This window comes from Cucurbitaria berberidis (assembly GCF_010015615.1).
Source record: "Cucurbitaria berberidis CBS 394.84 unplaced genomic scaffold K460scaffold_4, whole genome shotgun sequence".
Classification (NCBI taxonomy): Eukaryota; Fungi; Ascomycota; class Dothideomycetes; order Pleosporales; family Cucurbitariaceae; genus Cucurbitaria; species Cucurbitaria berberidis.
The window spans coordinates 1,236,737-1,251,412 of NW_024468938.1; the positions used below are offsets into that span (position 1 = coordinate 1,236,737).

The window sequence follows — 14,676 nt, forward strand, 5'->3', positions numbered from 1 at the left end:
CGGCAATGGACCAGTACGCCGGCGTCCAAGGTAGGATCGTGGCGTCATGCAAGGTGCACACGCACGGCGGAAGGGATCTGGTCAAGGATCGTCCGCCCAGAGGGTGTCGAAAAAGGTTCCGGTGGGTTGGGGGTTGGCGCGGTGATGTGTTGCAGGTACCAGGCACGCGGCTTCCGCTTCCGGCGAATGGGAGGATAGTAGCGTAGTGGCTGCGGGCCCCCCTGAATCCCCTCGAGGCCACACTGATGAATTGGAAAGGGGAGTTTCACCACGAGCATGGCTGCAGGTTGATGGGAGGGTTGCACGTGACGAACTTGACGAGAATTTGTTGCACAGGGCTTTTGTGATTTCAATGTTTTGTTGGAGCTACAAATCCCCAGCCAGCGCTCTCTACGACCACATATTGTAGGGCTATACAATCGCCAACTTGTCGCATTAAACATGCCCAAATGAAGATGGCAAATAGACCCTCGCATGCCTTTTGGGGCGCCTGATCCAACCCTGTACCAGTCTGCACGGGAGGCGTATCCAGACCCGCCTCAATGTCCAAAATCCAATTACCCCGGCGCCAAGATAGGAGAGTGGGTGTCCCAGAAGGGGTGTGTATGATAATAGAAGAAGAGCGACGCCCAGAACGGTACACGACGCGTTTGGCCGTCGGATGGCGCGATGTATCTGTCGATATGCTCGTAGCAGGGTTGTGCGGCCCTGATGGCATAGGCAAGAGACTAAAGACGTATTCTATGAAGGCAAGGATGCTCAAGCAGGACGTCTGCGTCCACCCTTCAAACTCTTGACTCGGTTCAGGAAACCACCGCTGGGCTTGGGCTCTTGCGGAGGAGATCCAAAGCTGTCCGAAGTGACGGCTCGTGTCAACTGGTTGCGACCAGGCGAAGACGGGCCGCCTCTAGTATCTGTCTCGTTGGTCCTGATGGTTGCTCCTTTGGCCTCATAAGCCTTGTCGTACTCGTCGTTGAAGAAGGGGTTCAACTCGGTTGTCTTGGTCTGGGAGAGTGGGCCTGCACTATAAGGACCATTTTGATTTGTGCCTGGGGCATATCGAGATTCGGGAGAGGTGATGCGAGGATTGTCACCATATCGTCGCGGTTGCGAAATGCCGCGGAATCGCTGGGCAATCGACTTCTTGCGACCCAGTCCGCCATCTACCATAGCCCGCTGATTATTCTCGGAGTCTTGTAAGATGGCCTTGCGAGATGCTGGAGCGCCCTCGAGGAAAGTAGAGGTACCAAGACCATGTGTCTGCTCTCCATGCATAATGTCTTCTCGGCCCTTGGCACTGAACTCGGCCTCGGGGCGAGGCTTCTGCCATTCGCGTTGTTCAGCGCCTCCGAAGTCTGAGAAGCCCTCAGCACCCCGTCCGTGAATCCTGTCCAGATCAATCTTGGAATTGAGTGGTCCTGAGCCACCGAGCGAGTTGTTGGCTGAGCCTACCGGGAAGGCCGACATGGGGGCGCGCTGGTCCTTCTTGCGGTTACGGTGGGGTTGCACGGCATCGTATGGGCCATCGTGGTGGATCATACTGGGTCCGTAGATGCCCGTCACGTCTAGTTTGTCGATGAGGTCGAGACCTTGGGGTCGTCGAACACGCTTGCCCGACTTGCCGTCTTTGCCGTCCTTGCCGTCTTTGGTACGATCCCCACGCTCTTCACGTTCTTTACGACGCTCCCTGCGCCTGCGCTCCTCGTTTGGATCGAGAGAGCCCTTGTCGATCATCGAGGACTCGGAGTTCCGTCGCTGGCGTCGGTTCTCTCGGCGCTCGGTGCTGCTCTGGCGCGGCGGACGCGCACTTGGAGGGCCTCGTGATCGCGGTGGCCCACGCTGCTGGCCGCGCATCTTCTCCTTCTCTTCATCTGAGCGTGTGGGGCGATGGCCGACGCGGGGCTCGGTGCCGCTTCGGTTGGGGGCAGGTCGCGGAGGAGCGCGCCTCTTGTCTCCGTCTTCAAGAGTGAGGTTGTTCTGTTCAAGGGCAGGATAGTCAGCGAATTGGCCCACGAAGTGCAGGAAGCGCTCCATGATGCGTCCTTGATGCATCGAAGGCGTGCGACATGGGTTTTGCGCGCATTGCAGCGAGGGTGCAGCTTGTGCGACGAGGTGAGTTGTCGGGGAGCAAGACGTACAAACAGCTCTTCGGCGGCGGTGCCAAAGGTGGCCTTTTTAGGGGAGTCTCGCATGGTGGCCGACATGTCGAGATCCTTGGCGGCCTCCTTGTTGAACTCTGCCTCGAAGGTGGACAGAAAGGGATTGCGCGACATTGGCCTGCTGCCGGAACTGTCGCGGTTGCCGGTGTCTAGTAAGGGTGAGGGGAGCGCGGGCGAGGCGGCTCTGTTGCGGAATGGGTTGTTGGAGGGGAGATTGAGGGCGAGGCCTGGCGAGGGCTGTCGTTCTGTAGATAAGGAAGCAGATTATCAGCTGTGGCCCATTTCGTCACAGCCCAACGCACAGTGAAACAGGCGATCGATGGGGCCATACCTGGCATTGACGGGTCTGCAAACATGATGCTGGCGCTGCTCACAACCCTGCTCGAGCGGCCAATCAAACACTGGTGCCAGGGGAAGCGGCAGGCTTGTGTTCCGCGCAGGTTGTACGCTGTGGTGACGTGCACTGGTGCCAATCCTGTTCCTGGGCCGGGGCGCGAATGGCAGCAATGGTAAAAAAGGGGGCGCACTTTAAGACTGGCGATGCGGATGAATGATGGGATGGTGGTGTTTGGCACGGAGAATGGCGGTGCCCCTGCTCGCGCGCGCGGAGGAGGGTTGGCAGGCGGGGCGAGGATTTCAATGGGCCGTGTTGTGTTTGAGAAGTGGCGTTAGTCTATGCAAGCGTCTAGTGAATATCCAACGCTAGGCCAGACAGCAACGTGGGTGGTAGTGGTGGTAGTAGTGGTGATAAAGGTGCGAGGAATGGGATGGGAAGGGAGAGGCACCGGCAGAGTATAGGCGAAGAGGAGAGAGAAATTAGCTCCTGTCGAGTCGAGCCGACGGGGCCTGGGGACGACGGTGCAGGAGCGGCTTGCTCGACGACGAGGAGCTGGACACGTCGTGTTTTGAGTGGCTCCTGGTCACGAGATGGGGGACTAGAGGCAGCTCCAGGCCGAGTTTGTACCCAACTATATACACCGTCTGGCCGATGAATAAAGGATGCCTGTATTGCCTGTCCTGTCCTGTCCTCCCCCGTATGCATCCATCCATCCATCTACGTGTGTAGTCAACAGTCGTTTGGAGACACGCTTCACACCTCCCCTCTGTTTCCCCCCCGCAAGCCTCCATTCAGTGACCCACTCCCTCCATCATCCTCATCAAAGCGCATCAAATCACCACGGCAGCCCTCGTCTCAACGCGCCCCCCATACGGATTAGCTGCCGGTCTTGCACAATTGCGGGGAAGACCCTGAATTCCTTTTTATTCAGCCTCTCTGGCTGCGCTGCGCTGCCCTTGAACCGGCCCGAGCGCACTGCTCTCTACCACACCACAGCAGCAATTCGTCAAAGCCACATCTCATCACACCATGGCGCAACAGACCTCCCAAGAAGAGCGCGACAATGTGCCAGGTTACGGAGGTTACACTCGCTTCGAGCTCGAACTAGAAGTCCGTATCCCCCCCTCCCCCCTTGCACGACGTCATGGGCCCCTGTTTTCCCTTCATTAACACACGCCCAGTTTGTGCAGTGTCTTGCGAATCCCGTCTATCTCAATTACCTCGCCCAGCAAAAGACGCTCGACAAGCCCGAGTTTGTGGCCTATCTCGCCTACCTGCAGTACTTCAAGCAGCCCAAGTACACAAAGTTCTTGCAGTGCGTTCACCGCCGAGTACCCTTTTGCCGACACACGGGCTTACTGATCATGTGTCTGCAGCCACCCTGGGCCGACGCTCCGCGCACTAGAGCTGCTTCAGCAGGCGCGTTTCCGGCAAGATATACTCGCACCCGGCCTTTTAGACAGGCTCGTCATCGAGGGCCAGAGGAATGCAGTACCGGCCCAGAAGGATTGATTGCGAAACACCAAGCCTACATACTTGGTAGCCAAGGCAATCCACCATGTCCACGCGGCATGCTGAGTCACTGCGACCTATATCCACGTGGACACCTGAATACCCATCCGCCGTCCGCGAGACAGACGGCTTCGTCACTAGCACCCGGATCCAGAGTCATTGAAACAGAGCTTATCGGAAAAATGAGCCTTTCGTCCAGCGACAAGACCTATCCGGAACCTCCTCCGCAAGCCCCATACAGAAGTTGTGGAAAACCTATGCGGTTCAGTGGGGATAGAGAAGTCGCTCTAGGTATCAGCAGCAGCAGGCTCGGAAGAGCAGTTGCCAAATTACAATTACAATTACAATTACAATTACATACAATTACAAGAACCCATCCGCGATTCATTTGTGGTTAGACAGGGACAGGAGTCGCACGTTCCTGAGCTGTGTGACGTCGTCTTCACATTTCCTACTGTGGTGCAAGCTGAAGCAGCCCTATCCCAGCATCTTTTCTGCAAAGATGCACCCCAGAGCTTGTACCTCTAGCCAGCGACTGGGGGTACATCACTCTAGCACACACGTGATCTGCCTCGGTCCATTTTAGGCCCGCTGCATGGCATGGCCCCACGTCGCGCTATCACGGCGCAGCATCATGAGCACCCAAGCTACCATCAAGGTACGAACTCGTTCCTCGACCGTTCTCGCAGCCCCCCCTGCTGCTCGCCACTATGCGGTCCGCATCTGAGGCCGAGTGCGCATTTCAATCCCTCCCAACTATCCTTACTCTTGCTAACATGCGATAGGAAGTCTTGGCGTCAGCTTGACAACTTTCACTCGTTGACCGACTTGAAGATTCACGTATCTTCACACAAGGAACCGCGGCTTACTGCAGGTCTTCGTTCGGTCTGCTGGAAGGTTTGTCAATTGCCACCATTTCTCTAGACTCTCGCTTATCGTCGAGCCAGATCTTCCTCGTTTTCAAGACACTCGACCGCTCGTCATGGCCAACCCACCTTGCCCATTCCCGCAAGACCTACGAGTCCCTGCGCACACACTATCTTCGCGCGATACAGCACCCTGACGAGTTCGAGTCGTCCGTAGACCCATTGACCGAAATCGACGAGGTAGATAACCCCCGCAATGGGCTGCGCCTATTTGAACGTGTCGAATGTTGACCAGTACTAAGTGTTGAAAGTCCCCATGGGTAGCCCTCCGCGCCGACGAAGATCTCCGCGCCGAAATCTTCCAGGACATCGAGCGGTGTATGCCCGACAATGTATACTTCCGGCAGCCCGCAACTCAGAACATGATGTTGGATATACTGTTCGTGTGGTGCAAGTTGCATCCAGACATAGGGTACCGTCAGGGCATGCATGAGATCCTCGCACCGTTGCTTTGGGTCGTGGAAAGAGATGCTATAGAAGCGACAGGCGGAAAGGCAGGTACCACGGACGGTACACTCGCAGATATGATGGATTCGAGATACATTGAGCACGACACGTATACCCTGTTTTCGCTCATCATGCAAACGGCCAAGTCATTCTATGCGCCTGCAGAGCCGGGCTCGATAACGACAGACACGCCGATGCTTGCCCGAAGCTCGAGAATCTTTGAAAGATACCTGCCAAAAGCTGATCCAGAGCTTTTTGCCCACCTCACGAAGCTCGAGGTTGTGCCTCAGATATTTCTTCTGTGAGTCTTCAGTCTCGCTATCGTGGCCTTTCTAACAGCATGCAGACGGTGGATACGCCTCCTCTTTGGGCGAGAATTTCCCCTAGACTCCGTCTTCGACATGTGGGATGCATTGTTTGCTATCGATTCATCGCTGGAACTTGTTGATATGATCTCCATAGCCATGCTGCTGCGGATACGCTGGGATCTGGTTGCAGCCGATACCAACGAGGCCTTTACTTTGTTGCTAAGATATCCCGAGCCCCCAGAACCCGCCTACACTTTTATCAAGGATGCTTTGTATCTTCGCGATCATCTCACTCCACAGGGAGGCGCTGAGATCATTTCGCGCTACGGAAAGCAAGCACCCGTGATTGAGCTAGAAGCATCACCAAATATCCGTGATGCATCGCCATCGCCATCCTTTGTTTCTAGCCGAACACGACATAATCTAGGATCGCCGAAAAGTATCGTGGGCCAGCAAGGAGCTGGGATCGAAGCCTTGCTACAAGGTGCTGCGAAGAATGTCTTGGAACGCGGATCGCAGTGGGGAGTCGGCAAAGCTCTCCGCGATGCTGTGGGCGAAGTGCGGAAAAACGTCGAGGCTTACCAGTCAGGCACAAATTCAGGCCAGACAACGCCAAGATCTGGAGGGAGAGAGTTTCGAAAGCCTGCGCAGATCGGCACAGCCTCTAATGCGCGACCAGGTCTCGAGCGCATGTATTCTGGTAATGCAATGAAGAAGATTGAAGAGCTGGATAGGAGAAACAAGAGCTTAGCAAAGATGTTGGAAGTTGCCGTGGGCGACCTCTGGGAGTACCACAGGGAGCGCAACGAGGAGCAAAAGCCGAAAGAGGACGACGAAACGGGAAAGGCGGCCATGGAAGCACTGAGTCTTGCTATTGCCAAAGTGCAGTTCGTGCAGGTATATCTCGAGGACTCGTCGATACCACTTCCCATCGACGAGGTTACCGAACAAGCAGCCACTGCAAAGGCGGCGGCAACTCTCACGTTCTCACAACCACAGTCGCCTGTACCTCCAGAGCGGACGTCAAGTGTGCCACCAATATCAGTAACCACCACCTCTGAACCCTTACCGATGGCAAGCGCCACGACCAAGGCTCTATCACCAGCATCGCAGTTGTCAACAAACCTATCCCCGCGCTCTCGGCCTCACCTCACATCCTCGAACTTCTCATGGATGCTCGGCGAAGACTCGGCGTCTTCCAACTTTGCTTCGGGCACCACGCATTCGACCTTTTCATCCGACGAGAAGAGGCGAATGAAGGGCAAGGGTTTCTTGTTTGGAGATGGAGACGACGATGGCAATGCCAAGGAGGGGAAAAGAGGGAGTGTCAGCAGCAAAGGCAGTGCCAAAAGTGGGAAGACTGCAAAGGGGAAGCATGTACCCGAGGTAGAGATTGAAGAGGAGATTATTGACCTAGATAATATGGGGAAAAGAGGCGTGATGTAGACCTGGCCGCCGAGACGGATCACACTTGCAGCCACCGCCAACGTGGCTGTGGCACGCCTCCACTTCGCAAATAGACTAGGAGGCCTTACTCAAGCTCCATTCTGTAGCACCAGTCCATGAAAGTTTCAGTGCGGTAAGGGAAGAGTCCTCCGTTTGTAACGTGTTGACAACTATATACAAACTGTGTTAACATTACCTCGTTCTAGAGAGTTGGGGCATCTATCGGGCATGCAACTTCGAAGCTCAAATCTTACATAATGAAGGAGTAGTAGGGTTACAGTATTTAAACGTCATCTTCCTCTTTCAAACATGCACAGCGGGCCATCTCATACTCTGTTTAAGCCACCTTCTTCCAAGCAGCACACCCCCGTCCCACGAAACCCACGAAACTTGCTCAAACAGGGGGTAATGCGTCTGCTACTAACACACCAAGGACCCTTCATTCGCCTGACAGTCTCACCACTTTCTGAGCGCCACCCTATCTTCCCTGATACGGTTACTGCAAGTGTCAGACCCGCCTAAATGGCTACAACGACACGAAAGACGTGTGGTAAATCTCGTGGCAAGTGCGGCTATCGGCGCGTCGCCGAAAGCAGTTGGTCATGGGGTTTGGAGATAAAAGGCGAGCCCCGCACTGCCCCTCCAACTCTTCTTTGATCAAACAGCAACAAGCAAAGTAACGACCAACATCACTCCTTTTTCCCACCTTCACAAAGCACACGAAACGTAAATCCCAATACACTCCACGAACCATCAACATGACGGGCTGCGGAAACTCTGGTTGCACGTGCGCTGACTGCGGCTGCGCGGCGGGTGCCTGCTCCTGCGGAAAATGTACGTCGCTTCCCCCCACTACCAACCCCTTCTTGCGTCTCAGGCTTCGTGGGCTAGTAAGAAGAGTAGTGCTGATGTAGTGCAGAAATGTTCGAGCCGATGAAAAACGCAGCCGAGAAGACGGTTCTTCGATTCGACGCCTGTCCTTGCCACGCACTCACAATTGCCAACGTACCATTTGAGCGGACAGCAGCATCGGATTCGACTTTCATTCGTTACACCGCATCACGTACATAAAATGGCCAGCTTGGTTATATACTGGAAATGAAAAGAGTGGCTGCAAGATGCATATGCTTGTTTGACTTGCGTTTTCACAGGTGATGATGCGTGCGATGATCATACGATGTGTAGGCTTGAACAGTGTTGGATGAGAGAAGCTCGACAGCAACTCGAATGCTTTCTCTGATATATAGGTTGACGGATGAGTCAAGTCACCGCGCTATGCTACTGACAGCCAGGAATGTTCGCATGGCCCTTTTTCGGCTGTTCATCGCCTTGAACGTCAGTCTTCTCCAAAGCACCTCCCGGCTTCCCCTGCCTTACACGCCTCCGTGTCATTGTTCTCCTAGGTCTCATCTTTGCAGAAGCGTTCATAACCTCACCTTGGTAGTCCGAGTTGGATCGTCTTCCAGGACTCTGCAGAGATTAATATATTGCGGCTCATCTTTGATCAAATAGCAGCAGTCTAGACGTCTAGAGACTACACCGACTGGCTTGGCATTGTAGGTAATTACATTACGGCCCGAACTCATCGTTTCTCGGTGTTGTGATACCTTCCATTCCACATGATGAGGATAGCCAGGTGACCAAACAGATAATAACACCAGCCCCGTACTCTAAGATGAGAAATGCCGAAAACCTCGGCCAATGACTGCAAAGCCAGGCCTGTCGTTGTCCTGATTGGAGTCTTCCGCAAACATCTCCTTCCGTCTCAGGTATAGGCCCCCCACCGGTTAAGCAGGTCCCCGAGGAGAGCTCCCCACTGGTCTTCCTCCTCTCTCACCATTCCCACATCACAACAACACGACACCACCTCTTTGCAATTGCGCAACGTTTCTCTCATCCCTCGGTGACTTTTTCAGCGTCCAGTGTATAGCCCAATTGCGCCATTTAGATCGTGACAATGGTGTCTACACGTGGACATCCCCGCGGCGACTTCCCCGCCAACGAGTCCTCACCCACCAAGAGAGCATCCCGCACATCCGCGTCGCCCGCGCCAACGTCTTCACCAGACCTGGACTCGTCGCCAAGTTTTCTCAAGTCACTCGCCAGACGCGCAGTTTCAAACACTAATGCGTCGCCATCCGGAGTCAACGACACAACATGGTGCCATACCGCGTCCAACATCACCATCCTCTGGCTAACCGTGTCGATCCCCCTCGTGCTGTGGGATTCCTTGTACATCCTCCTGCGCCCACACACCATGTCCGGTGGCGCACTCCAATGGCCGCTCTGGAAGCCCTACGAGATCTACGCCTCGATTGACCACGTCTACGGCTGGCCCGGGTGGGACAGGAAAGATGGATTCGGCGGCGCGCAAGGCGCCTTGAATGCCGTCGAGGTCGTCCTGTACGGGTTGTACGCCATGATCATCTACAATCATGGCGTCTCGGCGGCTGGTGGAACGGGGCTGCAGCTGGGAGAGGGCGTGGGCGCATGGTTCGCTGGGGGCAGGAAGGTGCGCGGTCCGACGGGGAATCGCGCGTTGATTATTGGGTTTGCGGCGGCGGTCATGACGCTTAGCAAGACTGTGCTGTACTGTGAGTTTGCACGCGAGATTCAATTCATGGGATGGAGGCGAGAAGGCTGACATTTACAGACTTTAACGAGTATTATTCTGACTTTGGAAATATCCGTCATAATGACTGGCTTACGATACTTTTCTTCTATGGTGTCATGAAGTGAGTTGTTGTACTCTGGTAGTCTCCTTGTCTCCTCCTTACTGACGTTTTTACCAGTGGTCTCTGGGTCATCTTCCCAGCGTATATGACTGTCGTTTTCGGTACCGACATTCTCCAGGGTCTTGATATCGCTGCCGCGTCGTCATCCAAGAAGAGGTCTTAGCTTGAACCTGTACAATTGGTCAATCTCAAATTCCATCTTAACTTGTAGCTACTGCTCTGAAGGTCCCTCCATTGTATCGTTACTTTCCATTGTCATTTTCTGATAAGGTGCCTGGGTAGCATTGGAGAATTGAGAAAATTTTGCGTGTTGTAATTGTATAATTGTTTCTTACCTCCTTGGATAAGTTGGCCTGGAGCCCCCGTCCACCTATTTTACTATTCCTCGGACCCCGAAGAGATTCTGACGCCTCCGAAGTCGACAGTACGAACTATGGAAGACGCGCTTCCATCAGCCCAGGAAGTCATGCTCAGCAGTGTTGTGTGTAGGCGGGTGGCTTTGTATGGATAGCAGTGCCTGGAGAGACTTACGAGGTCCAAAATGCCACTAGCATCTCGCTGTAGCCTGTAGCCGGATGTCTCTAGGTCTCAGTCGCCCGGTAACAGACGGGAATAGAGCCACTGGTGGTTAGTCGCGAGGTGGGCAAGCATGTACGGTCTAAAGAAGGACTTGGGTATCTGCTGCTGATAGTGTGCAGAAATTACCCTGGCTATCTTGTAAGATTTTGAATTTGCGGTTCAAAGGCATGGTGCTGCAATTACTCCAGGTTTTGAGGACGCACACTTGTTTGCGGTGGAGCGGCGTGAAAGTCAAAGGCAGGTCGAAGTTCATCTCTTCTTATTCACTGTTACTGTCGTCTATTCCATCTCATAAGTATGCACTATAAGCTGCGTTTTTCGAATCTACAAGCATGTGGTCCCTAGACACGGGGAAGGTCGACATATCACCTTCCATCATCTCGGTATCTTACGCCCATCATTCTCTCGTATCTCAATTCCCAGTCGTACTTCTATGCTCCATAGGTCATCAGACTAGCCCTCCCGAAGCCAGCCTCACATCACATTACACCTACCCACTCCTATTCCACATATCCTCTTCTTCGACTTCTCACCACCATTCCCCTCCTCAATGACTCCACCCACCCCCTTCCCTTCCACCTTGCCCCCACTAACCATGCGCCTCCTTTCCTGCAAATCCTGCACACTCACCGCCCGCGCAAACGGCCCCTCGTCCGCCTCCACAAGCGCTTTCTTCCTCTCCAATTCATCGCGGCCAGGCGTGCTGAAGACGGAGCGTTTGGATCCTGCGGTCCCGCCGGAGACGTTGGATTGTGCGGATAAAGAGATGTGGCGCGCTGGTTCGTTGGCCGGGAGAGGCTTTTGCACCGTGGCCTGGCGGGGAGGGAGCGGTGGAGTGTCGATGCGGGCGGTGGTGGTGGTAATGGGAACATCTTGCGCTTTAGGCTGCGGGTGTTGCGGTGACGGAGGTGAAGGCTCGGGTTGGAATACAAACGTAGGTGTTTGTGATTTGGGGGGTCTTTGGTCGTGGACTCGCGGTGCGGTGAGGCAGTCTGTTGTCGTCGGTGGTGGTGGAGGACATGGGCAGGCGTGTACGATCTCACGGCTCTTCTTCTGCTGCTCGCGGTTGCTGAAGAGTGCGAGGGGCGTTCCGAGGGGGATGTATGCGGATCGTTTCTGGAAGCGGGAAATGGGCGTGGGTGTATCGGGGCATTCGAACTCTTCGTCTTCCGAATCGTCGTTCCCTACATCATCCTCTTCTTCCTCCACCGCTTCTTCTTGCTGCTCCACCTCTTCTTCTCGTTTCTGCTCCTCTACTCGCACCTCCTGTGTTGGAGATAGCAGCTTTGTAGGCGTGGAAACAGGCCTCTTTCTGGGAGATCGCGAGCGAGGCCGCACTTTTCCTGGCGAGGATCTTCCCGATGCGATACCACCGCGCCATAGACTAGGCCCTGGAGCCACGACGGGCGAGTTGCTAAATGTACCGCTTTCCGTGCTGAGAAGAAACTCCCTAAAATCCTGCTTTTCTTCTTGTCGGACGGCCCCTCTACTCCCGCTAGCATTCCCGTTCTGGGCATCCTCACTCTTCGACCTTGCATGCCTTCCCTGGCTGGCATGTTGGAGTTGAAAGTTTTCAAAACTAGATGGCGGTGAAGGCGTGACGGCGCGCACGGTGGAGCGCGCTGTTGATGGGCGGATGGGACTGGAGGGCGTAATTGTGGGTGGGCGAGGGCGGAAGTGTGTTGACATTTCTGGACGTGGGTGTGGTGGTGAGTGACAAAGATGCACGAACCGAACGAGGCAAAAAGCTGAACAAGGGCAGGAGGACAGTTAAGCGGGGAGAGAAGAGCGGAGAACCGTGTATGTTCGAGCGGATACAATCTAACGCGAGAAGTGTTTGTGTGGAAAGGTGGTGAAAGTGAGTTAAACGCGGTTTGTATCCGCCTTCTCCCCTCCAAAGTGTCAAACAGTCCAGCCTTTTCACAAGAATGCCCTTGATACAAGAGAAAGAGAAAAGTACGGCCCTCCCTCCTCCCTTGCTCAGCTCCAGATAACTTGTTTTTGACAGCGCAGTGTAACTCCCAATCTGACACATGTCTCGAGGCAGCCAACGCAGTTAGTTAGTCGACTGAAGCGGCGGTATTGCTTGCAAACGAAACTAGTCTCACATATTCACGAAAGCGATGTACCAATGTCGCACAGTTGCGCCACTTGTGTAGCTTACGCTTTTGTACACCTGAGACTAGCATGTGGCGGCGAATGTGTAAACTAAGCTCTTTGTCTGTTTAGAAGGGATAACCCGCTTTGTTCTATGTTGTTTATGAGTGGGTTTGACACCGCTAGAGTACATGTTTCAGCATCACGACTTCTATATTGTCTTTTCCCACCCTGCCCTTCTTTCTCTTCCCAATTTTTCATAACCATAACGGCTTCTTCTCCACTCTCTGGCTTTCCGCCCTCTCCCCCGCATCATCTCTCTTCCGCGCATTATGCGTCGGTATTCGCGCTTGTCTATCTCTCGCTGGCCTTGACGCATCCTGTCTTTCAAGTTTCTCAAGCGCCAAGGCAGCTTTGTCGGCCCACTTGCTGATTGTGCGGAGGACTACGATGCCATTCTTGATGTTCTGGATGTTTTTGGTGGGTTCTGACATACCTGAGGTGTCTTGGTACAGTTCAAGTGTCTCGTGTGTAGTTTCTGGTTTACTGAAAGGAATCTATGAGGTTTGATTGAGGGCTGCGGACGTTGCGCTGGTGTCTATTTTGTTTAAGGGAACTTTTTTTTTTCAATATTACTTCACACATGTTTAATCAGTTCTAGCTTGAATGCAAACATCTTGAATAGCATCTGTTATCACTTTTATCAATGGCATCACGTAATTAGAGGCTAAAGGGGAATTCAGGATACTTGAATGCAATAAGATCCATAAGATTTATGATTTCTACCTGAAGGCTCTTATTGCCAGTTTGAATTTGATTCATGACAGGAGAAGCTTGTTAGGTATTGAACTTCGCGGGTCAGGAGTAGTATCTGTGAGCGCCGACGTTGCCATGAATAGTGACCCGCTTGCACGTCTTCACTGTTCTCCTATCCTGTGGCTTCTTTACCTCCTGGATTAGCGGCTCCAGCTACCTCCCCTTCCACACCCTCGTTCACACTCTCCACGGCTTGACTAGCATTCGACACCACTGCTTCAACACTCGTTGGTCTGGGCTGTTCATTTCCACTCGTTTCGTTCCCAGCCTGGTCAAGGAGGGATCGAAAGTACTCCGCGACCGCTCTCTCACGCTGTTCCCTGGCCGTTCTTTCCACCTCCTCCGAGTCAGTGTCCTCCTCCTCCTTTGGATGTGGACGATTCCTACGGGGCGGGGCGGGTTGGTGAACATAACAGTTCTGCGAGGCTTCGTGGTCCTTTGGCTCAGTAGCATGATCGTGGGATTGTTCTGCCATCGCGAGGGATATATATGTGTGGTACTTGTTATAGAAGCTTTGGTATTGGGTATTGATGAAGATGTTTGTGAGAGACTGTTTGCAAGTATGAGAGGACAACCGATTTTTATATACGCAGAAATGGAATGACTCTAAGAGCAATGACGAGAGAGTGACTCTCATTTGTAATGACTGGCGTCTTTGCATTAGTCCTCTTAAGCTTGTGTCACTGATTATTGACTCATGGCTACACAATGACAGTGCTCAGCATCTATGCTGAAAATCATGCTTTAAATAGTAAGCTTTCGTTGAACTACGGAGCACGTTAACCCTGCGCAGGTGCTGCTAAATTAATTGAGATTGACCGCAGGCTGTACGTCCGCTGTATCTCTACCAAATCATCCCCGTTACGCCATCTCACTACTTCCCCTTCTTACCTCGCCCAGCTCCCTTCTTCTTGTTCTGGGTTTCCCTCTTCTTTTGCTCACGTCTCTCCTTAGCCTCTAATTTCTTGCCATCCTTTTGAGGCTTCTTCTTGTTGCTTGCATTCTCTGGGGTAGCGCGCATGATGTTGTAGCCTGGTTATTATTCCTTTGATAGAGTTTTGAATACGTTTTTGTGGGATCTGATTTTTGTTTAGTAACGCCGTGTGGAAGTTTGTATAAGTAAGGTAGTTGTTGGCGTTGCAAAGGGCTTTTTATAAGAGCGGAGAGGGTAGAAATGGAATTATGGTATTGCACTTCTGACGTGGGAAATTTCGGCGATGGAAGGGGATTATTTGGAAGTGTAGTCTTCATCAAAGTCGATTCCATTTCCAGAAGCTTTAGCACTACTCATCAATGAAGTGGACCGGCTGTGAC

General features: G+C 53.3%; 6 protein-coding genes across 6 annotated transcripts; 3 read left to right on the forward strand and 3 right to left on the reverse strand.

Annotated features, from left to right (window-relative positions):
* Nucleotides 1-294: 294 nt before the first annotated feature.
* On the reverse strand, nucleotides 295-2,945 carry K460DRAFT_367989 (Pal1-domain-containing protein). Its single transcript, XM_040933689.1, has 3 exons — nucleotides 2,491-2,945; nucleotides 2,139-2,404; nucleotides 295-1,977 (listed from the first exon to the last, which is right to left on the reverse strand). Exons 1-3 carry the CDS (start codon nucleotides 2,495-2,497, stop codon nucleotides 760-762), a joined length of 1,491 nt encoding a protein of 496 aa, XP_040785621.1. The 5' UTR covers nucleotides 2,498-2,945; the 3' UTR covers nucleotides 295-759.
* A 580-nt stretch (nucleotides 2,946-3,525) lies between these two features.
* K460DRAFT_289941 (SOH1-domain-containing protein) lies at nucleotides 3,526-4,008 on the forward strand (the record flags this gene model as incomplete). Its single annotated transcript, XM_040929156.1, has 3 exons — nucleotides 3,526-3,606; nucleotides 3,678-3,811; nucleotides 3,873-4,008. 3 exons carry the CDS (start codon nucleotides 3,526-3,528, stop codon nucleotides 4,006-4,008), a joined length of 351 nt encoding a protein of 116 aa, XP_040785622.1.
* A 647-nt stretch (nucleotides 4,009-4,655) lies between these two features.
* Nucleotides 4,656-7,496, forward strand: K460DRAFT_314973 (RabGAP/TBC). The gene is made up of 5 exons (XM_040930300.1): nucleotides 4,656-4,741; nucleotides 4,794-4,905; nucleotides 4,956-5,114; nucleotides 5,186-5,682; nucleotides 5,728-7,496. The coding sequence occupies exons 1-5, from the start codon at nucleotides 4,719-4,721 to the stop codon at nucleotides 7,133-7,135; spliced, it is 2,199 nt and encodes a 732-aa protein (XP_040785623.1). The 5' UTR covers nucleotides 4,656-4,718; the 3' UTR covers nucleotides 7,136-7,496.
* A 1,395-nt stretch (nucleotides 7,497-8,891) lies between these two features.
* On the forward strand, nucleotides 8,892-10,297 carry K460DRAFT_367993 (uncharacterized protein). The gene is made up of 3 exons (XM_040933690.1): nucleotides 8,892-9,729; nucleotides 9,789-9,870; nucleotides 9,928-10,297. The coding sequence occupies exons 1-3, from the start codon at nucleotides 9,093-9,095 to the stop codon at nucleotides 10,031-10,033; spliced, it is 825 nt and encodes a 274-aa protein (XP_040785624.1). The 5' UTR covers nucleotides 8,892-9,092; the 3' UTR covers nucleotides 10,034-10,297.
* A 626-nt stretch (nucleotides 10,298-10,923) lies between these two features.
* K460DRAFT_407434 (uncharacterized protein) lies at nucleotides 10,924-12,138 on the reverse strand (the record flags this gene model as incomplete). Its single annotated transcript, XM_040937073.1, has 1 exon — nucleotides 10,924-12,138. One exon carries the CDS (start codon nucleotides 12,136-12,138, stop codon nucleotides 10,924-10,926), a length of 1,215 nt encoding a protein of 404 aa, XP_040785625.1.
* A 665-nt stretch (nucleotides 12,139-12,803) lies between these two features.
* Nucleotides 12,804-14,383, reverse strand: K460DRAFT_407435 (uncharacterized protein; the record flags this gene model as incomplete). The annotated part of the gene is made up of 4 exons (XM_040937074.1): nucleotides 12,804-13,051; nucleotides 13,495-13,912; nucleotides 13,968-14,008; nucleotides 14,254-14,383. The coding sequence occupies 4 exons, from the start codon at nucleotides 14,381-14,383 to the stop codon at nucleotides 12,804-12,806; spliced, it is 837 nt and encodes a 278-aa protein (XP_040785626.1).
* Between the last annotated feature and the right edge of the window lie 293 nt (nucleotides 14,384-14,676).